Consider the following 22,532-nt stretch of genomic DNA (forward strand, 5'->3'; position numbering starts at 1 on the left):
GCTCGACTGGTTCCGGAGCCTGACGGCGCTCGGTGAGTGCCCGCCGCTTGAACTTGTGGGAGCGGGAGGGAGGCCTGCAGGCCGGGACGCTGGGGCAAGCCCATCACAGAGGTCCTGTTCCCTCTGTGTCACCGGGAAGCGCTGTTTGGTACCTGGGCTTGAGCTTCGGGTGAGCCCACGGTCGCGTCTTAACTGTTGTGAGGGGTTACACTCGGCTCAGGCGAGCACCTTGGAGTTACGAGATGACAATAGTCCTAGTACTAATCCTTTGTCTTCTGGCCTCTCTTCGGGCAATGCCCGGTCCTAGATCCTAGCATGGAGCTGGTGCAGGACAATCCCTGTCTGATGGAGTTCATTGCCTCTGTGCTGGCGCTGCCAGAGCCCAGTCCGAGCATCCTCTCCTTCACCCTGCGGCTAGCTGGGATACTTGCCGCTTCCGAAAGCCGCTTCCAACACTTGCAGGTGAGTTGGCTACACAGGTACCTGCTGCCAAACATGTCTGTTTCCTCCTCCTATGTGGAGGACACCTAAAAATGCATGTAGTCTGCTTATAAAACTTCTGGCATGCATCAAACAACATAGCATAGAGTGATATGATAATGAAAGCCTACCATCACACTCTTCCTTTTCAGTTCTAACGTAAAGCTGCAGGCTTCTTACTTCTGTCTTGCCCCAGTAATACTATGAATATGAACACGTAGTGCTTCTCATTTTCACTTCAAAACAGTATATGGGATAACACTGTCTCACAGCAGTCATTGCAAAATGTATCCCTAGACAGATCTGGAACATATAAACTGCACTAACAGATGTAGTTTTCCCTCCATACTCAGTTGACGGGAAACCTCTATTCCCTGCAAAAATGAGGGAGTTGTTTAAAGCTCTGCTTTCTACATTTGTAGCATGAAACCTAAAATGCTTTCTTCAGGAAAGAGATGCATACAACTGCATAAACCACTTTAATGGAACTGATATATGTGTAAGTTGCCACTAGCACCTTAAAAACGAGCGATTTTTGTTTTGAACATCTCTTGCTTAGTCTATGAAAGAGATAAACGTTGAGTTTAAGCATGGGATTCTGAAAAAATACCTATTTTAGGGATACTTCTAGTGAGAAAAGATTTCACTAAAGTATTGATACTCTTGCCTTGGATGGCAGAGCAGCCTCTCCACTCCCCTTGAGCCCCTTTGCTTACTCTTTTCTCTGTGTTCTCCTCTGGCTTCCTCAGCAGGAGAAGCTGTTGGTCAGGCTCTTTGGTGGGGATGGGCCCCTCAGCAGCGCCGTGTGGGAAGATGCCTCCGTGCGAAGTGGCTGGGTGAACGGTGTGCACAGCATGATGCAGCACCAGCCTGCCCTCCGCTTCCTCTGCGATGGTGGTGAGTACTTCTAGGACTGGTAACTCCCCAAATCCTCTGTGTTGCTTCCATTCCAGTCTGTTGCTCAGATCTCGAATAAGAAAGACAGGAGTTTTCATTTATTTAAAATAAAAATGGGTCATTTGTAAAAAACCTGGAAGTCACTAAAACATGGTGGGGGGTTTGTTGAATTAGTTATGCATTTAATTTTTGTTATTTTCCCCTCAAAAAATGCTGAAGATGGTGCCCTTTTCAGAGAGCAAAGTGGCAAATCCTATGAAACACACAGTAAAAATAGCTTATTAAAAGCCCTTTGTATTCTTATTTGTAACTCTTACTGAAAGGTACATTTCACTATGATTTTAGTGCAGAAAAACTAACCAGGGGCTCCTTTATGTGTGCTTGCACACATTCATAGTCCCATTGTTGTTACACAGGTAAATTCTGCTGTTAACTTCAGAGCCCGTGTACAGAGGGGCCTAAAAGACTGGATTGGTATTAACATGCAGCATGTGCTCTGTCCACGTGATGGAAAAGCAGTGCTGTTGCTTCCATTGATGTTTTTCCTGCTTGTTGTGCCCAGAGAGAGTAGAGGTTCATTCCACAAATACAGAGTTGAGCGTGCTGTCAACTTGCTTAATGTTACTAATGTTAAAGCCCTGTTCTGTTCCTAAGTTATTAAAACACCAGAGAATATGAAAACAATTTTACTTTCTTTTTTGTTTGTTTGTCATTAAGGACTGGCTGACTTAGAAATGACATAGAGACTACAAAATAAAGTATAAGATCCTCCACCAACACTATTGAAAGCTGTGTGGTGCTTGAATTAGAATAATACATAGTTGGAGTGCCGCAATGCTCCACCTCACAATAAGAAGGCTGTTGTTTTTTCCTCCAGTGACTTGTTTTGTTTTCACACAGGAGGCATAGATGCGATCTTCACTCTGCAAGGGGATCCCAGCCTGTTTGTGGCTTCAGCTGCCAGTCAGCTTCTGGTGCACATGCTCACCCTGTCTGTAGAGTCTGAAACAACTAAACCTCTCACTACAAAGGACTGTGGCTGGCCAGCGTGTGCCCAAATGATTATAAAGCATATAGAAGATTCCCTTCAGTCCAGCTCTGCCTCTCACATTGAACAGTCATTAAAACTGTTAACTAGTTTGTTTGGCAGCTGTCATGCTCCGTGGACTGAAGTACTTTGGTTAGGGATAGCAAAGCAAATAGAATCCTTTCTGATGGAAGAGACTGTTCAAGTACAACACATGCTGGCAAATCTTTTGCTTAAAATGGCAAGGTAAAGATCTTCCTTCTGGGACCTTGGGTCCAGTGATGAGAGATATCTGTTTTCCACCATCTAATAGAACATTGCTTACACTTCTTTCTTCTCAGGTCCCCTGTGTTTGACACTGAAGGCAGTTTTTGGGCATTGGTGACTTCTGCTTTAGAACACTTAACCCCAGTACAAGCGGGTCCTTTGGCAGTGAGAATTCTGAGGCTCTACAAATGGTAGGACTTAACTGCAACAACTCTGGAAAATGTTTCTGTACTAGTATCTTTGGTGTCCTTCCAAGAACAGTATTTTTCCTCACTTCATTTTCCACTACATTCCTTAATATGTAAAAGTGGTTGGCAAGAACCATGCCAGTAGCTAACAAACTTCAGACACTGGTTGTAAGAATGATACAGTTTCAAAGGGAGACAAACGAAAGGAGCCAGTATCACATTTATGCGTATACAGTTGCATCTTACCTACAGTCAGCCAATTTTTTCCTGAAATAGGAAAATTCCTTAACTTCATACTGCCAAGGTTGACCAAGATGGACACAAATTGACTGCCTGTAAATGTGTTAGTCTCTCTTCCATTTTCTCTTTCACAAAAACACTGACTCATGTGAGAACTTCCACTGCTGTGCAGCAGAAGTGTGCATCTGGAGACTCTGTTGACAGTTGCAGGATAACTTAGAAGAAACCTGTAGAAGTGATCTAATTCAACCTCTTGCTCAGTGTAGGGCTAACTTCAAAGACAGATCAGGTTACTCAAGGCCTTTACCATTCAAATTTCAAATATCCCTGAGGCTGAGGATTCCACAGTATCTCTGGACAACATGTTCCAGTGCTTGACCACTTTCATTTCACTATGAAAAGTATTTTCTCTATATCCCAGTTAGAATCTACCCTCTTGCAACTGAAGATTCTTATCTTCATGTGTGCCTCTGAGAAGCCTGCCTCCATTTTCACTGTAATCCCCCTTTAGGGTGTAAAAAAGCATCAAGAAATCATCAGATGAATACAGCACATATGATTTACAGGCTAAATAACACCTGTGTTTTAAGATATAAGGACATCATTTTGTTGACAAGAAATGCTTCTCTCTGAATCCTCTTCTTAAACAGAATCCCACTCTGTTTGCATAGCTTGATAAGGCTGCTTCTGAATTCTAGAGCCATTTCTCTGCTTTCAGTTAGCCAGGGAAGCTTGAAAGAAATGCTTGAATTGTGATAATACTTCCATTGCTTTGTCATTGCTGGCTTGTTTAAAAGTCTGTGTGAAAAACATTATTCTGCTCAGCATTTGGGGACAGATGTTTGGGAAAGAATTGAAGTGTTCTTGGTTTGGTAACTGCTGTTTCCTCCTTCAAGCCCACAAGATGTGAGGATTCAGGCATTGACTGTTCTACTTCAGCCAATGGACTGTATTTTGAGAGCAGCCTCCCAGCCTCTGGAATACACAGGTATGGTTGTGATAAAACACTGGCAAGCACACTAGTGGCACACTAGCCACCTACTTTTCTAAGTGCAGCGCAGACAAAACTGGAGGAGGGAGAGTAGGAGTAGTCAAGGATAGTAGCAGTGATTGTGGTAAAGCGCAGCATCCTACTAACAGTTGAATTTGGAAGGATATTCATAGTACATCACCTGAGTGTCTTAATTAACTTTAAAAGTCACAGTCCTTTGTATTCACTTACAACCCAAGCTCTTCCCTTCTTTCATCCTCTAGGTTTGTTGGATGAGTCTGTTAGTGATCCCATCACTGTTGAAAGTCTTCTGTCCTCCAAGTCGTCTTGTGCTAGTCTCCTGTGTCAGACCCTTGCTCATCTGAAGGAGCTGCTGTCTCTGGTAACATTCAGAGAAGGAAAAAAGCCTGGGTATCAAATTGGTCCTTGAAAGACAGCATTAACGTTGGTTGCAGAGTTTTGCAGTAGAGGGACTGCCCTTAGTTTAAAATCCATCTTCACAAGCTTTGTTACCATACTTCACTGCAATTACTGATCCAGTGGGCAAAAAAAACATGAATTGAACTGCTTTCCCGAGCAGTGAGAAGAATCTTCTTCCATCTGTGTCATAGCTCTTGGGAGAGAGCAAGATATTTGAGTTATTAGCATTGTGGTACCTTAAGAGCATACTAAAAATACCAATTTTTGCTGCCTCCTGAGCAAAACTTCTGCTCTGTATGCACACTTGAGACTTTTGCTGGAAACTTCTTTTCTTTTCTCCCATCCTATTAGATTGATTTGCCCATGGATTTACCCTGTACACCTTTGCTACGCTCTCTTATGACAATACTGCAATTCTGTAATGGCTTCCTGACCCCAGCATCTCCTCTGGGAAGCACAATAAGCCGAATCCTGATCAATAGCTTCAGAGTACAGAGGTCAGCTCTTGATGTCCTAGCAGCACTCTCAGAGCAAAAAGGTGAGTTGATCTTTACACCTGAAATGTCTTTATCTATTTTGTTTTACAAAACTTTACTTGACTATTCTGTAGTTGCAGAATTTTTCATTTCCCTGCACTGATCTTTCTGAATAAAGATCATAGAATCATTAGGGTTGGAAAGGTCCTTATGATCATCTAGTTCCAACCCCCTGCCATGGGCAGGACCACCACACACTAAAACATGTCACCCAAGACTCTGTCCAGCCTGGCCTTGAACAGTGCCAGGGATGATCACTTCCACCTCTGAAACTTGTTTTTTTCCAGTTCTTCCTACTGTCTTGGCTGAACTTTTTGTTCATGAGCTAGGGCAGGTAATGCTGTAATTAAAAAGGCTTTATACTGTAATTAAAAAGGCTTTAGTGGTTGTGAGAAATTGGATGTTTCTTCTCTACTCAGAGGACTGTACTTGCTTTCTTCTCCAAAACAGTTTTATAATCCTGTGGCTTTCTGTATTTCAGCAGCTGAATTGCAATTCAACTGCTCCTTCTCTGGGTATTAGTCCTTTAGTTTTGTTGTCTATGTTTCAGGCTGTGACACACTCATAGGAAGTCTATTTGATGTCCTTCTGGCATACCTGGAGAGTCCAAACACCAGCCCTACTGTGAGTATGGAACTATGGAGAGATCCAAGTCTTATTAGCTCGCCCCAGTGGGATGTGGTTCCAAGAAGCTGTCTAACAGTAGTTGTTTCTTAGTACAGTTTGTATTAGAATAAGTAGGAGACTTGGTTTTGGTTCTGCATGGCTTGCAGGAAATAGCTAAAATTCTAATGAGTGAGTAACTGACCAATACATTGAATGTTCTTGAACAGATGGGAGCCATCACATCCAAAAGTAGTGCCAACATACTCAACTTGACGTGTCCCTTAAGTACCGAATTCTTTGGATTAAGGAGTTTTGCTTTCTTGCTTTGTTTTTTCAAACAACTGATGACAACTGCAGATCAAACACTGGAGGTAGTAGAACTTCAGAACATTCAGCTGAGAACAGGCACTTTCTAGAAGTTACTTAGAAATGCTATAGAAGCACCATTTATTTGTGCCTTACTTCTTAGTAAAGAAGCATATGTACTTGTTTACGCTGAGAATTTCACTGTGAGATAAAGGCTAAAACAGATTTTATCTAACATAAAAGCAGTGATGCCTCCTGTAATGAAGTAAATCTGCTTTATATTGCTTCAGGTTCTAAAGAAAACATTTCAAGCTACAGCCAAGTGGTTGGTGCGCTTACAGGAAGTGTCCTGCTCTAACAGTCAGTGGCAACAAGCTGAGAAGATTTTGGAAGGTAAGAAAGCTATTCAAGTTGGGATAAACAGCAGCTAGTGGCATATGTGAAATCTGCTTTTGCTTACCTTTCCTGCCTAAAGCACTAAGATTCATTTGTTCACAATTATGTTGAATTTAGGTTTAGCTGCCCACATAGTGCTTTGAAGAACTCTGGGAGAAGCAGAGAGCAGCAACAAAAGGGATTGTGTCAGATTAAATGGTAGAGAGGTTGTAAAGCAATTGCTTCAGTAAAGCTTGTTGTCTTTCATGTCCATTCAAGCTTGTTATTTGGCTTTTACAGATGTGTTTCTGGTGCTGCAGAAGCGTTTGTGCAGTCCTTGCTGGGAAGTAAGAGACTCTTCTTTGGAGTTCCTCACTGTCCTGATTAAATGCTTGACAGGTAGGCATAGAGATTTAATGGTTCAGATTGGAGGGGTATTTATTTTAACCACTATGAAAGCCAGTCAGGCTGGTGAAGCATCCTCTGACCTGTATCTGGAGGACTAAGAAAAGAAAGAAGCTTCAAGAGTTTTACTCTTTTGATCATGATCGATATCTGACAAAAAGATGAATCAACTCATCCTACTTTTCTGCTGAATTCAAATTGCTGTGCCCTTCTTAACAGCAGTTTTGGTCAGTTAAACTGAGGGGTGTTGAGACAGTCAAGGCAGGCAACGATGCTTAATGGTTGATAATACTTGCCCATTTTTCCTGTTTGCTCTGCAGTAGAGTCTGCTCAGTTTCACTCAGCAGGCGGGGGGCTGGGCTTTAGGAGGCTAAAAGCCTCCATCTGCTTTGCATGCTTTAGATTAATTATCAATGCTTCCACTTCACTGGTAGCTCAGGCTTTGCAGCAGGTAGCACTAAGGCAATGTTAAGTCTCTTACAGTAGCTTTGTGATGTTGGGAAAGAGGGGGATGCTGTCAACTACTGTTGTCTCTAGAGCACAAGGGAAATATCCAGCACACTCAGCTGCTTTAGCAGTTTACACTGTAGCCCCTCTCAGTGCTGCAGTTAGTTACATTATTTTTCTTTGCCATATGCCTTGAGAACAAGAAAGGAAGACTATTTTTTCCACCTTTAAGGAAAGGTGCACATTTGATGAGGCTGAAACCATGTCCCTGCTTGCATGGAGAAAGTTTTTTCTTGCCAGTAAATTGATTTTTCCAAGTTCCAGTGTCTAGCAGGGCTTGTCTCAAAGTCACCAAGCTGCTGGAAAATGGGGAGCCTGACACAGAGCATCTGTGCTCTTGTGAGCAGCTGCCTGGTCTCTGCAATGGCTCAGCTCACTGGCAGCTGTCCCTGCAGTCAGTGGGCATCCTTGTATGACGCAAAGAACTGTTTGCATTGGAAACAGTTTCATGCTCTCAGAGAATAAAGCCTTGCTTCTTTGGATTGCTGTCTTGTTTACAGACCAGGATGAGTTCAGGCAGTCTCTCCTGTCTTCAGAGGTGCCAAGGCTTACAGAAAACCTTCTGGAGGATCCAGAAAGCTATGTGCGAGCAAGTGCTGTGACTGCTGTGGGACACTTGGCCTTCATTACTTACTTTGCTCCAGAGTCACCTGTCATAGGGAATCAGTGTAATAAAGAGGTATGATGACTTTGTGTAGCCCGCTGCAGAATTGAGCAGAACTACACATTAGCTTACTGCTGTACTACTTTATCTTCACAGGTTGTCTGCAGTCTCATGCAGGAAGATTTCACAGTTACGAAAAGACTGGGTTTTGTGCTGTTCTTGTTTCTTTTCACGTTCCTTCCTTCATTGTGCTTTCTCTTTGTCTTTCTACTTCTAGAACACTATAGCAAAGCTTCAGGAAATCCTGTCAACAGACCCAGAGGGCTTTCCTAGGAGGGCTGTGATCAGCATCTTCATCGAGTGGGTGCGACAAGGCTGCACAGGTCAGCTGGAAGACACAGAGCAGTTTGTCTCTAGAGTGATCCAAACAGTGGAGCATGACTTAGACTGGGAAGTCAGACTTGGTGGTTTGGAACTGGTTGACATTTTCTGTCATCATGCCTTTTGCCATTTTGGCCTTCCTAAATGCCCATATGCTCCTGTCTCATCTGTAGTCACTAGTTCCATTCACCAGAATAAGGTGCTGCAGATACTTTGCCAAGCAAACCTGTTCAGCTTTTTGTTTCGGTCTTTGTGTGACTGTGACCAACCAGTGGGTCAGAGAGCCTGTGATTTACTGCTTAACCTAAGGATTAATTTCTATCCAACTTCTACCCCGAGGGATTCACGAGAGACTGAAGATTCACCTGTAGGACATAGCATTGCCTGGTTACAAAGGACACTAAGGCAGGGTTCTCTGGCCAAGAACTTCCCCACAGATGGTGGTAATGGAGTGGATTTTCAAGATCCAGAGAGCATGTTGATAGCTTTGGGTACAATAGACTTAGAAGAGCTACGTGATGAGCTAAATAAAAGTAGTGACCATGTGGAGAAAAGCCCTCAGTCTCTCTTACAGGACATCCTTGCTACTGTGGGGACCATAGAGGAGAATGAAGCTGACTGTTACTGAAGATATCTTTTGCTCTGAGGGAGCAGTGCTTAAGCAGTTTTCTTCTGGAGGAGAACTTTTTGCTACCATGAGGTCTTTCTTCAGAGAGGATGGAAAGAAGCATTACACTGAATGGAGAAAAGGATTGTTTCATTAGCTGTTAAAGGGGCCAGAAAATCCTTGGTTTAATACTGATGTTAAAAAAGTGTAGTTTCCAATAAACTGTGATTTGTTTTTCAAGTAAGCACATGAAGAAACGCTTTTTTAAGTCCTACTTCTTTTAAGAAAGCACTGGGCCATGCCTACATAAGGAAACACTTAAAAAACAAAACAGTGACTGAAAACAAGTTATTGCAGGCTCCTTTTAGAGCCAGAGTAGCTAAAACTGATGAAGACTGGTTTTAAGGGACAGATGTTTTGACCTTGTCTATATCTCCATTGAAAAAGCAGAGTTCTTGGGTTCCCTGCTGCATTTTGAGGTCTAGGGCAGAAGATGGCACTTAAGGAGTCAAAAGCTGATCATCCTTAACATTACAAGCTTCCTTGCATAGATAACATAGTTGTTTGAGCTCAGCAGTGATACTAAAAAGCTGACCTCGTATTTAATTACAGCCAGAAACAAGTTCATTTTGCTGACATTTTCAAGTGGTCCTATCCTCTATTCCTAAAGAAATAGAATAGCTTCTAACTGGTAAGAGAAACTGTCACCTGCAGCTTTTTCATGATAAAATAGATCTATGCCTAGCTTTGGTAAACAATTAGAAAGCAGTGTTGCCATTCACACTATAGCTGCTGTTTTCCAATTGCCCATTTATTTTAAAACTAAGGGAATGCTGTAGTTTGCAACTTACGCCAATGTCTTGCCATGTGCTAAGAAGCTTTCTGAAACCTAGGGAAAAAGAATAAATAAAAAGGAGTACCTTTACCAGTAGGGCAAGCCACGCTGTATTCCTTTCCATCACTGTTACTAAGCATCCTTTATCCTTCTGCAGCCTATGCAGAGGCAGGAACACAACACTCATTTTTGGCTAATGGAGATAGCAGAACTTCCACAATCTCCTCCTTCAATATTATCCCTGCAGCAGTAGGGTAGGATGAGATGTAGTTTGAATTTCTTGCTGCTGAGGTTGAAGATTTACTCTATGCCTTTTAATGAAGTCAGCACACTTACCTAGCACACTGTGCACAGCTTTATGTGTGACAGAGCCCCTGGGTGTTGTAGCAGCAGCTGTTGTTAGCAGAAAGTAGCTCTGCTCCTGATACGCAGTTCTACCTGAGCAGGGTCAACACCTGGCAAAAGACAGAAGATATGAAGAATCAGGCCCTTTCCTGCCATTGCATTGTTCTCATAAATTCAAAGGGTTAGAGGGAGAGAAATGCTTTTAAAAGTGTGGACTGTTTGTGGAGTGTTCTAGCAATACTGTCTGGTGAAGGGATTATAGTTCCAAAACTAGCTTTATGTCTTGGCAATAGGTCAGATCATCAGAAAGGAGACAGCAGGTTGCTGGGTAAATGTCTTCCCCCTGTTCAGCACTAGAATTCAGGTGATTTCAGGGCTGTGCAGTTTAGGAGACTCCAAGGAATTATTTAAACATCAGCAAATTGAAAGGGTGACTTGTTACAGAAGGGAAACTCGCTGCTTCTTACCAGGGTCTCTTGACTCCCAGACCTACTAATTTTTAATAGAACTCTTTAATTAGCTGGGGTGATGGTGACATTGTTAAGTTTATACCTTTTGCCCATTTGCAGTCCAAAGTTTTACTTATACACAGATGCTTGCACACTAAAAATCAGATGTATAATGAACTAGGAGGGTTCCTTATCATTAGAAGAGGAATTAAGGACTCATTTCATCTTTCACTGAAAACAGGTCTCCACCTTTAGCAATTAGGTGACTCAGTGCTGATTCTGTAGTTCCCTCTCTTCTGAGCTCACTGCATTGCCTTACTTTGTTTCTCTGCTGCTCTAGTTACAGCAGAGTCTTACGAACACCAAGACGCTTGCACTGGCATCCTGCACCTGATAACTGGGAGAAACATGAATGGTCATGAACATCTGAGCAGCATGAGGAACAAATGCCAGGGACTAGAGAAGGATGATGAAGGCAAACTAAAAACCCCCATGATTCTTTCTATAGAGGACAATGGCAGTGGGATTTGAGCTGAAAAATCGGCTATCAAATTTGTAAACTCACACCAACAGCTACTAATGTGAATCATCCATCATGCTGGAATACCCTCTGTAGCATGCTCATCTTTGCACACTCGGGAGCTCAAACAAGCCCTACCCCATTTACACTGCTAACTCATTTTCAACCCACTTCTTACCCACCAAAGCTTTTTTTGCACCTCCACAAGATCCTTATCCCAGCCATGCAGCTTTCTGCTGGGTTGAGAATTTACACCATGTAGTATGTCTTGCCAAGGAGCTGTGAATGTGTGGTGCACCTAAGGGGGAGCTTTAATTCTCAAGGAGACAGTCCTAAGAAACTGCCTTGTTGCCCTTAAACACAGCCCGAGTGTTCACTTCAACAAGTGCTATTGCTACTTACCACTTCACAACGCGATGACAGCGCTCCTTCCACAAACTCTCCACATCCAGGTCGCCCCTGTCACACGCAGGACTCCAGTGACATGGAGAATGAGGTGAGATACCTGGCCTGCTGTTCTGGACCCAGGAGAAAGCTGAAAGCTGCCTTTTTGGGAGGGATGCCACATCATCAACGCTGTAGCTGTGCACAGCTCCTGCAGGAGGCGAGCACCACCGAGAGAGACTTCTCAACACACCCACCACCTGATTTCAGCAAATCAGGCTGGGGGCAGACGTGGGCCTCGTTTAATGCAACAGGCACCAAGGTGAGGACTGTCACTCGCTTTAATGTGGGCTGTGGTTAGCAGGCAGCAGCAATACAAGTGGTATCAATGCAGAACATCACCGACTAGAAGAATTTACGTCTCTGATGGCTGGTACTGTGAAAGAAGATTACAAAGCTCATTTTAGCTTTTTATCTGCACAAGGGCAATGTAAGTCCTGTTGTCTGATCTGTACACAGGTATGACATTCCTAGAGTTGCTTTCAACACATTTCAACAGAGCTCCGAAGAAAGGATTGAGTTCAGACTCAAACAGACCCAGGAGAAAATAAACATCTTTGGCTCAGCCCTACACTAGCAACAGCTCTATAAAAGCTGCCAAAACAACTGTTGTTAATTTTCTGTTTTAATACACTGGACATTTAAAATACAAAGAATATTCTTTGCCTAATTATACTAATTGCACAACTTAGTCAACAATGGGCCATAAGTGTCTAAGGCTGTTTCTTTAGCTTAGATATATGTCATTTGTGATTACAGATCAACTCATGCACATCTTTGCAATTTCTTTTGTTCATCTGTAATAAGGTTTGCTCTCCCTTTCAGTACATATTCATCAAGGCTTCTAAAACCCGCCATACGTTAGAGAGGAAACTCATCAACCAGCTTCGCTGCAGAAGTGATCAACAGTTTAGAATGGAAAAAGTTTATCACTAGCAGCACCTGTGGAGTCTGTGTCATTTCCCTCCTGGGCAGTGGTTTTTGTCCCCTGCTGAGAAATAAAGCACCACTTGAACACTGCCAGACTTCAGCCTGCGTCAGACGCTCTCCTCCACAGGCAGGACACATCTTGTCTATAACCTTGCAAGCCAGCACACAGAGAAATGGCAGAGCTTTCTTTCAAAGAGGCTGTGTGTCTGTCTGGACAAGGTGGAATAGAGCTGTATGTCACTGGCTTTGATGAAAGCATCCAGGGCTCTGCAAACGCACATCATGGGTACACTTAGAACTCATCCCCAGATGGAAGGGCGGATGAGCAGTCTGCATCAAGAGTCCCTGCAATTACACAACTGTTTCAGTTAAAGCAAAATGAAACTGAAGAAAACAGTATTTCCATCTGTAATGTCAATACCAAGTCTCTGCTTAGAGCACAGAAGCTTGATTGTGTTTATTTACCATAAACATATAACAGAGCTGTGAATATGTCTTTCAGATGGCTGTCTCCAAAACAAACCCATCCACACCAAATTACTCCCCAGCTCATTCTGCAGTTGCCCAGTTGTTAAACTCTGTGCAAGGGCAGGAGCGTGCTGTCTGCGACAGAGCGTGCACCCGCTGCTTTGAGACATTGCCCAATTAGACTGGAACAAAAGCAAAGTAAAACCACGACCTTAAAGAGCTCCTGCAGAGCATTAGGGCTTGAACTGCAGCAGGACTCCTTTTCAGTGCAAGATAGGTGAGAATTACCCTTAAAGGATAGATAACACTTCCAGTTTTCCCATTTAATTATTCCTTGGTCCTCCTATTTCCAGTTTCCACTGATCCCCTATTCCCTGAGCTTTCAGGCAGGGTCATTATAAAGGGAGCAGGGAGCTTGCACTGCTGGGCACAGGGACATTGAGGCCTGCCCCAGCTGGTCCCTCAACACCACCATGCTTACAGCTTTGGCCTCAAACCAGCTTCTGGGCTGGGCTGTGACCAGCATGAAGGAGCTGCAGAGCCAAGTCTGGCAAGTGGTGAATCCAGGCTTGGAACATGACTTGGCCCAGCCAAGCCATCTCCAGAACAAACCCTTATTAAGGTGCATTATCTATTACTCATGAAATCCTGGTTTAGCCCTTATGCAGGCTGAGCAGTGGCACAGGTGAGCCCTGGAGCCCATCACTCCCCAAGATAAACACCCTTGGTGGGACTGATCTTGTGATTACAACTCATTACGTGCCAACAACAGAAAAGCTGCAGTTAGAACACAAATGGCAGTGGTTGCTAAGTGACAGCATCCATGCAGGCTTGTCACAACCGCGAGACAAACGGCTGTGGCTGCACAGCGATCCCGCCTTGTCCCTGTAATAGAGGATAAAAATGCTGTTTTCATTACTGTCTAGTAACCTCAACTTTGACCCGTCAGGGTATTTCATGCCTTAGGTTCTGACAAAGAGCCCTGTGAAAACAAGGCTCTGAAATGAGTGGAAATGAGTTTGATTCAAAATACCTTTAATATCGCATGCTCTTTCAACAGAATTTCTTCCCAGTGAACTAATGCATAAGACAACAACACCATTTTCTCAGCTAAATGGTCCTCTTATTAAAAACAAGGAGCTACGTGACAGTATTTCCAGTGAGGGTCAGTGGAAATAACAACAAAATCAAGATGCACACACACCCCCCCATCAGCTTCTAAAGTGAACCCGTGGGCTGTGTTCAACACTGAAGGTTTCTGCAATGTTTGGAAAAGATGGTGACATTTTCAGAGCTGCAGAACAACATATACCCTTACAAATAAATTATTTAAACCAGAACTTTAAAATCACATAAAGTGATGGTTAAGGACTCTGGGATCCAGCAGGACACCGAGGGGTCACTTGCTCCAATGAAAGCAGTGGTGGTACTGGGTGCAAGGAAGCCGTAATAGGTTCTTAAACACCATTTTGCTGGGTGGAGTATTGCAAACCCATGAATCAGAGAGACCCTAAGCAGAGCACAACACATCTGAGTAAGGAATCTTAATAAAAGGAAAGAAAAAGTATTGCAACAGGCTGTACACACTAACTTGCTCATCCCACATGCTCTTATACACTGCAGGAAAACCTGCTTGTGGCTGTGCTGGTAGCAGAAATAAAGAGGTGGATCTGTCAACATCCTCTGAACAGATCAAAAGTGACCAGGAAAAGCCACCACCCGGCTGCCCAACGGAGCCAGAAGTGCACACACAGCTTGGCAGCACACACACCAGCCACTGTGGACCCAGGCACTTGAACACAACAGGTCACCTTCAGCTGCGGATGCAGCACATGGTGGTGTGAAACATCCTACCACAGTATGTGCGACCACACTTACTCCAAGCAGCAGTTCTCAGGGCCTTCTGAAGCTAATTATGCCCTTTCCTAATGAATTCTCTTTCAGCCCCAACCACTGAAGCCTCAGTTCCCAGTGCCAGGAGTAACAACCCTGATCCTGCCGACAGCTCTAACAGCACCAATGCAGTCAAAACTCATCCATGTGGATAAAACCAAATTGACTGTTGCCTTTGGTCACTATCTCCACATCAGCATATTAAACACTTCTATTTTGCACATTGTGCCAAAGCAAAATGTGATTTTCCCCTCTATATTTTATCCACAAATGCAGCACTTTTCTGCGCTGTTCTTATTCCTCGCATTGCTTCACCACAGTCAGTCAAACGAGCATGTCTCGTACTGGTATTAAAACCCTGTGTCATTGCTCTCTAAGCCCCGCAGCACAGGGTGAATACTGCTGTGCAGACAAAGGTCTGACTTTTCAGCAGCACTAAATTAGCCAGCTCAAAGGTGTAGCACACTGCCTGGCTGGATGAAAGGCACGTCCTCTGCATACGCTGCAGTGCTGGCGGGCAGACAGCTCAACCTCGCTGCTACTACAGACATAGCATCATGGAGGGGAAGAAAAAGAGACACCTCCTGTCACCTTAATTCCTGTTGAGAACTTCTGCCCCGTAGGGATCAGCCTTGCCTGCTTCTCTAGTTTGGGAGCATCTTCTCCACCCTTTATTTATTACACCGAGATCAAAGACCCATCTCCATGGAAACATCTGAGCTCGAAGAGTTTCTGCACTACGGCTTTACATCCTGCGCATAGATTTTGGCACTGTGTTTGGAAACAGAAGCATTCAGGTCTCTGCAGAAATGGTTTGATTAGTACTAATCAATAACTCGAGCAGCATGCATATGTGTATAACTAACATGCACTCAGTAGAGTGGAGCTGCCACTGCACTGGGGTGTCTCTGGTCCATGAGGAGCACGGCCGTTCAGCTGTACATGGAGACATCCCACACCCTGGCTCCAGCAGCTTCCAGGCTGTTTCCCTCATGGCTAGGGTAGATGAGGAGCACCGATACGTGTGTTCTTCAATAGCTGGCACTGCAGCACTTTGTCCCCACATCTGAAGTCTGGTTGGACTTTCAGCACATGTAGAGACCAGAGCCATGTGGACAGAGATGCTGGAGCCCTTTACTGCCTGCTCTGCCTCAAGCCTCAGGGCTGTGGAGCTGCTTGGACTCAGCCAACAGAGACAGAAAGTGGCCCAGCAGAGACCTGATGAAGTCTGCATTGATGCTGTTACCTCTGGACCAGCACTGGCTGGGCCACTGGTGCTGGGGCACTCCAGTGACTTCCCGTCCAGTAGCGCTGAGCTCCAGTTCCTTCAGCACAGTCACTCCTACAGCTAATTCCCAGGAGAGAGAAAACAGAAAACTAAGTAGAACAGACGTGGTTTATGGTGGGTTTGTTCCCTGTTCAGCTCCTCATGTGGCCACACAAACTGTTAAACTGGAGGCAGAAGCAACCAGCCAGGAGGAAAACTATCCAAACAGCCATTTCTGCTGCTGCGGACAAAAAGTGGACATGGAGCTGCAGCCTCACAGGAAATCCTGGCTTCATCTTAAACCTCATATGGCGAAAAGCCAGAGCAAAAAGGAGTGAAACAGAACTCACAAGACTCACATTTTGCCAGGCATGTCCTGAGAAGGGTGAGCAGAGGGTGGAGAGCACTCTGCATGAAGCAGGGTTAATAGCACCAACCTACAGAGCATCAGCCAGCGCCTGGGGCAGGAGGATGACCCATCTCACAGCACTGCCAGGGGCACATCCTGCCCCTAGGGACATCAGACCACATCTCACCACTGCTTGTGGCCCTGAGTTGCCCATATGCACACAGGATGTGATTGTTATAATCATATTAAAACATTTCAGAATAGCAACTGTGCAGAGAGCAATCCAGCTGCCAGCATTTAGCCTTATCCTAGGGCACAGGCAGAATACGCCAGCCATGAATTAATACCACATAAGCTGCACCATGCTGAGTTTCATGGCTTAATTATAAAAGAGAAAGCAATAATCAAGGGATCTGTAAGGCTAATAAGTGTTCTGAGAACACGAAATGTGACAAGAGCCGCAGCCAGTGCGACAGGACATGAATGCATTTAAAAAGCACATTAATCACACACCGAGTATTAATTCACAGCTGGTTTCCAATGACAGCACTTGGCCCTTCGCCACCTTCATAGCATCACTGGGCACAAGTGGCTCTTCACCTAGCCCAAGGCAAAGGGGGCTGTAGTCGACCCACAAGCAAAACCAAGATCACAGCATGCATCAGGCCAAGACACAGATATTAGCTCTGACTTAAAGCCCTGCAGCCCTTAGAGCTAAAGTGAGTTCAGTGCTCACACCTCTGTCAGCATTTGGAGGGTTCTGGGTCACCTGGTGAAGGACAGCACAAGGAGAGTATCAGGCTACTGATGAATTCTCCAGTTATCCCTGTAGTAAAATACTTGAAAGCACTTCTGTTTCTCAGCGCCTGCAACTATCTCTCCTCTCCATCTCCTACTTCATCTCACTGCAGCTCTTTAATTACACAGACAGCTCGTTGTGGAGCTTTGCCTCTCATTCAGACTTCCATTCATCTATGTGGAGTACATTTGTCTATAGGGGTATATCTCCAGTTAGATTATTGCCTGTGTGAAACTCGAAGTCTCTGAGGGAACACTCTGATAAACTTTAAAACAGGGATGCCACCAGGAAGATCCTCTGCATCTGCACTATCACACAGTGATCCCCAAATTCCTGTACACCGGGATGTCCCTGCAGGACATAACCCAGCCCTTTACTGGTTGCTGAACAGCCCTGCAGTATTTCAGCAAGGTGCCCCTTAGGCTTAAATACTGCAGGGCTGGGTGCCAGTCAGAGCTGCATGGATAGAAGCTTGAAATGCTCCCAAATACCCACTTCTGCCCAATAATTCATTGCAGCAGAGACAGTTTCCTTACTGCAAACATCTCGTCCTCTAGCCCTCTACAAAGAGCAGCTCTTTCCAGTTCTCTGCCCAAAGATCTATTATCCAGCCAGAGCACTTCAAAAGAAAGTTACCCTTCTTCTCTTACCAATAATCCCAAATTTAACTATGCACCTCCTCCGAAACCAGGAAGCAAGATGCTCTTTCTGTTGACCTCAGTAAGTGGACCCTGCTGAATCCCAGGGATCACACAGACCACACAGTAGGCTGGGTTTAAATCCTGGGATGGATTGCTCAGGCAGCAGCCTCCTTCCTAGTTGTTCCTAAAGCCTAATCAGGAGCCAAGAGGAAGCAATTGTGACAATAAAAAAAGAGAATCACTGTGTATATTCCTCAAATGCCAGGGCAGATTTGTACATCTGCTCCCTCTTCTGCCTCTGTGACCATATGGGGACCTGAAATTCATTCCTCATGGGAATGAATCATGGAGCATCCACACTGACTTCCTACAGAGAGATTTCAAACATGAAACCAGTGGTGAAAAGGGAAGATGAGCCTCCATGTGAGCACAGCTTGGGTTCAAATAAGTCTTACTTAGACTGGCACAGAACAGATTTGGACCAGCTACTGCGTAGGTCTATGGGGTTAACAACCTCTTCTCAGGAGTCTCTAATGCCAGTAAAGTCTTAACTCTATATATACCCATAGCATTAGAAGCTGTCCAGAATGCACATGAAAGCACAGTCTAGCATCTTATTTACAAATAAATGGCTCCCTTTCATCTAATTCTGCTGCAGATCTTCTGCCCAGTGTTTTCCTCTGCTCTCCATAGCTGTTCTTTTTCTTCTCTCTTATCTTTTCCTCCGGCATCAGCTTGCAGCACCAGATTGCTCTCACTAATCAAAGAAGGGCTGGGCTCTTTTTCCTTGTTTCTCCAGGTCTGTGGCACTACAGTAGCTCCAGCCAAACACTTGTTTTCATTAATGTTCCTCCCCAAGCCTGCCAATAGAGCCTGGACCGTGCCAGGACACAGCAGAGAGGGATGATTTGGCTGGTCCAGCGCATTTCCAGACGGAGGATGAGCATTGCCTTAGGGACACTAATGCCTTAGGGACACTAATGCCCTCAACTCTATCACCTACCAGAAGGTGCCTGCTGCTCTCTTCTCTTCTACCACCTCCTACTGAGGAAAGGACTCTGCCCTTCACTGAGCTGCCTCACTTGGATTAATCAAGGGAATCATAGGAAAACCCGAGCACCACACACATTTCTATTCACCCATGCCTCCCACAAGGCTTATCCACAGGGAAGGGCAATGGATACTGTGCAAGGCAGCATCCCAGGGCATGTCCTGGAACACAAACAGAGATGGCTTAGGTAGTGCCCAGGGCAGCAGCTGGGCACAGGAGGGGCCTTTCCAAAGCACCAGCACAATACACTGCATTTTTAGTGTATCAAAGGGAAGAGACAAGGAACATTTCATCTCCCTTTCGTGCCCTCTCATGTACAGAGAGCCAAACCAACTGACTGCAGTGAGGAAGCACAAAGCTCCTGTAGTCTTGTTGGACATAAGTCCCTCAGACCCTCCTGTTCAAGGTGAAATCCTGCTTTAACAATCCTTTATCTCCTGTGCCCAACAGAAAGACACCACCAGACCTTCAGCTTGCAAAGGGAGCGAAACAGGTCCCTGCTACATCCTCCCAGTAACTCCCAGGGTGGTAACTCTCACTCACTGCAAACCAGTCAGTCCTGTTTGTGGTCTTCCTTTCCACCACCATTAACATGTAGCACATCCCACCCTTTGGCTTTTGTGCCTGTTCTTCCTAGCAAGTTCTGCAGCTGCCTCATTTTCATAGAAGCAGCAAGTGAAACTAGCTTCTTATTTTGAGCATTCCCCAATTCTCCTCCATGTGCACAGCACAATCCAGAGGCGAGACAGCTCCTTGCCCAGCTGTGGCTGCAATTGCATATAGGACCAAGTAACTGCCAGTAGTTCTACAGTGTTGCCCAAATGTAGGTCAGTGCTTTGTGGTTGACTAGCAGAGATAGGACAAGAGCTGAACCCTCATTGCTTTCCCTAGACTGCCACTAACACCCAAACTTTAGGGAAGTTTGCTCATGTGCATTTATGCTTTGCAATGGCAGCACTGACTGAAACGAAGAGGCACCCTGACCCCTTCAAAACAGCCTGAAGATGACAAGGATGCAGAAACACCACTCTAACTTTGGAATAGCCACAACTCCAACAACAGGACAATATTTCACACCTTAAGTGTGAAAAGTAACTGCACAAATATTCAAAGTGGAAGAGAGCCCCTGCAGAAGCCTTGGGTCAGACTGGAAGGGCAGCCTCACATTAACCAGGGGTGATGAATGCAGAGAGACCCAACCCAGCTCTACACCACCAGTCCCACACAAACCAACACCCCAGTGGAGCTGACAGGACAGGGCAGAAAACCAGCCAGATAAGCTGAGTCTGATCAACCTCTGGCCACCCTTCCCCAGCTGCTATGGAGAAGGAGACAACCCCATGCAGCACCATCACAGTGATCCAGGAGGGATTTAGAAATACACACCAAGAGCAGAGTCTTCATTCCCTTGAAGGCCAGGTGGAACCACAAAGTCACTTCTTCATCTACTCAGAGCAGAGACCACTTCCATTTCACACCATCCCTGCTCTGCTCAAGCCAGGAACTAGGGGTTGGCTGAAGCCTATCTTGTAAAAGGGCATCTTATCTTGATTAGTAAATGCTATCATATGGAAAGACTTTCCCTTTCCCCAGTCATTTGTTCCAGCAGCTAATCAACTTCATTTTGATAAAATTAACGCCTATTTTCTCATTTCAATTGGTCTGGCTTCAGTCTGCAGCTGTGGGTTTGAGCCACGTCTCTTCTCTCTGGCTTAAACAGCTCTTGGATACCTGCCTTTTCTCTTTGTGGAACTGTTTATGTATCTCTGTAAACAACTCCAATTGCTGAAGTTCCAGTGTTAGGCATCAGTTTGGGGATTTTTCCTTTATGCTTCCCCCTGAGGACATGCTGCTCCGTGGAGTTCCCTGCACTCACCTGCTCCAGGCATGTGCCTCTGTATTTTACATCCTTCTACACGGAGGCAACAGATCGTGGCCTCCTTGGGAAACGCAACTTGGCGTAACCGATTGAGTCTGGAAGCAGAATAATGATTGCTGCTGCCTGCTGCAGATAAAGGCCACTTGTGGGGAACATCACGTCTCTGCTGCAACCAGCTTGAATCGCAGCTGAGCTGATGCTGAGCGCAGCCTTAAACCACGCTTCCTCCAATGCACGGCACGTCTGGCCTCTGTAACTCCCCATCTGACTTTGGGCCACCTCTTCCTCCCCTTTCCCCTCCCTGTTGTACTCATCTTCTCTTAATAAAGCTGCTTATCTCCTAAAAACCCATGTGGCTGTTCCCTCATCTCTTGCTCAGTCCCTGTTCTCCATCTCCCCAACTTCAAGCTCTCCTGTGCAAGAGGTACCCACCTCCTGCTTCTGCCCAGGACAAATGCATCATCATTATTGTTTAATAACAACACCCTGTTATTAAATAGGGTTAATTTTTACCTGTTTCCTTGTGCTGGTCAGTCAGTGGTGGGGCAGCAAAGCCAAGTATTTATCAAGTTTAAATGCAACAGGTTTCTTAGGGGGAAAAAAAGGCACTTTTGGAGCATGCTGTATTGAGACAGTTTGGTTTTAGCTCAGGCCTTCCTCAGGGCAGGAGCTGACTCTTTGAGGCGTGTATGGCTCTGAACATGTTGACAGTGCACTGTGAGCGACTCACAAATAGATAATTTAAGCTAATTAATACAAATAAACTCTAATTACAAGCAGCAACTAATTAAACCAGCACAGAGGGCAACTCCTGTGCTTGGGGTAGCAGCTGGAGTGGAAGATGATGCTATTGCAAGGCCTTAGGACTCCCTCCCGCTCTCCCCACGCGCTGAATCTCAGGCAGGTTTCCCACAGAGCAGCTTTGTGAGCAGCCACTGCAAAGAGGAGCTGCTGCTTCTCCTCTTGGCCTGATTATGATAGCAGCAAATTAGGGCAATTTTTCACCGGAGCTGCTGTCAGTGCCTTTTGCAGGTCCCAGGGATGGCAGCCTGCAGCACGCAGCCACGGTCTGACCGGGTGCCTGCTAACCCTGCAGCACAGCACGTGGTCATCTGTCCACTTCTGTGGCCACCTCGGTCCTGGCAGGACGTTTGTGCTGGCCCTTGCAAGGCTGGGTTGTGCTGGGTTTTCAGGAACGCTACAGATCCTGAGGATGTAAGATGTATTTTTTTCCCCCTAATTTCAGCTTAAGGGACACACTTAGGTCCCAACCTGGGTATTCCCTTTTTCTTCCATCTCGGGATGGCAGGAAAGAGGGATCAAAGCACTGAAGGGATCAAAACATGAAAGCCAGAATAAATGAAGCCGTGAAGAACTGGGCATGGAGATCCACTCCTCTAACAAAATTAACCTTTCCAAGAGGAGACAATAATCCCAAATTAAAGGACATCGCGGGATGCAGAAATGCATCCAGGTCATGTGGGAGAGACATACTGAGTGAAGCACCATCTCCAGACACCTGCTCGCTCCGTCATTCATCATGTCCTGAGAGCAGAGATTAAAGGGTGCTCAGCCCCTGCAGCGCTGTCTGTCACCCAGCCCCAGGCTCAGCGGGAACACGCTTCCTCAGACGAGGTCTGGTTCCCTCTCGCTCCTCTCTCCCAGGCTTCAGACAGCGGGACATGCCAAGCACCCCAGCACCCCCAACCCCAGTGTCCCAGCATACCAGCACCCCCCATCCCAGCAACCCAGCACCCCAATACCCCCAACCCCAGTGCCCCAGAACTTCAGCATCCCAGTACCCCCAACCCCATTACTCCCATAC

The 22,532-nt window shown here is 45.4% G+C and overlaps 1 protein-coding gene across 1 annotated transcript; it reads left to right on the plus strand.

Moving 5' to 3' along the window:
- Positions 1 to 7: 7 nt before the first annotated feature.
- On the plus strand, positions 8 to 8,858 carry BRAT1 (BRCA1-associated ATM activator 1; the record flags this gene model as incomplete). Its single annotated transcript, XM_010014089.1, has 13 exons — positions 8 to 32; positions 308 to 462; positions 1,230 to 1,377; positions 2,278 to 2,650; positions 2,746 to 2,862; positions 3,996 to 4,087; positions 4,354 to 4,472; positions 4,862 to 5,048; positions 5,597 to 5,670; positions 6,249 to 6,351; positions 6,634 to 6,732; positions 7,746 to 7,924; positions 8,127 to 8,858. Coding segments are annotated over 13 exons (2,403 nt in total), but the record flags the coding sequence as incomplete, so codon positions are not given.
- Positions 8,859 to 22,532: the final 13,674 nt, after the last annotated feature.

Source organism: Nestor notabilis, unplaced genomic scaffold, assembly GCF_000696875.1.
Source record: "Nestor notabilis isolate BGI_N333 unplaced genomic scaffold, ASM69687v1 Scaffold34044, whole genome shotgun sequence".
Taxonomy (NCBI): Eukaryota; Metazoa; Chordata; class Aves; order Psittaciformes; family Psittacidae; genus Nestor; species Nestor notabilis.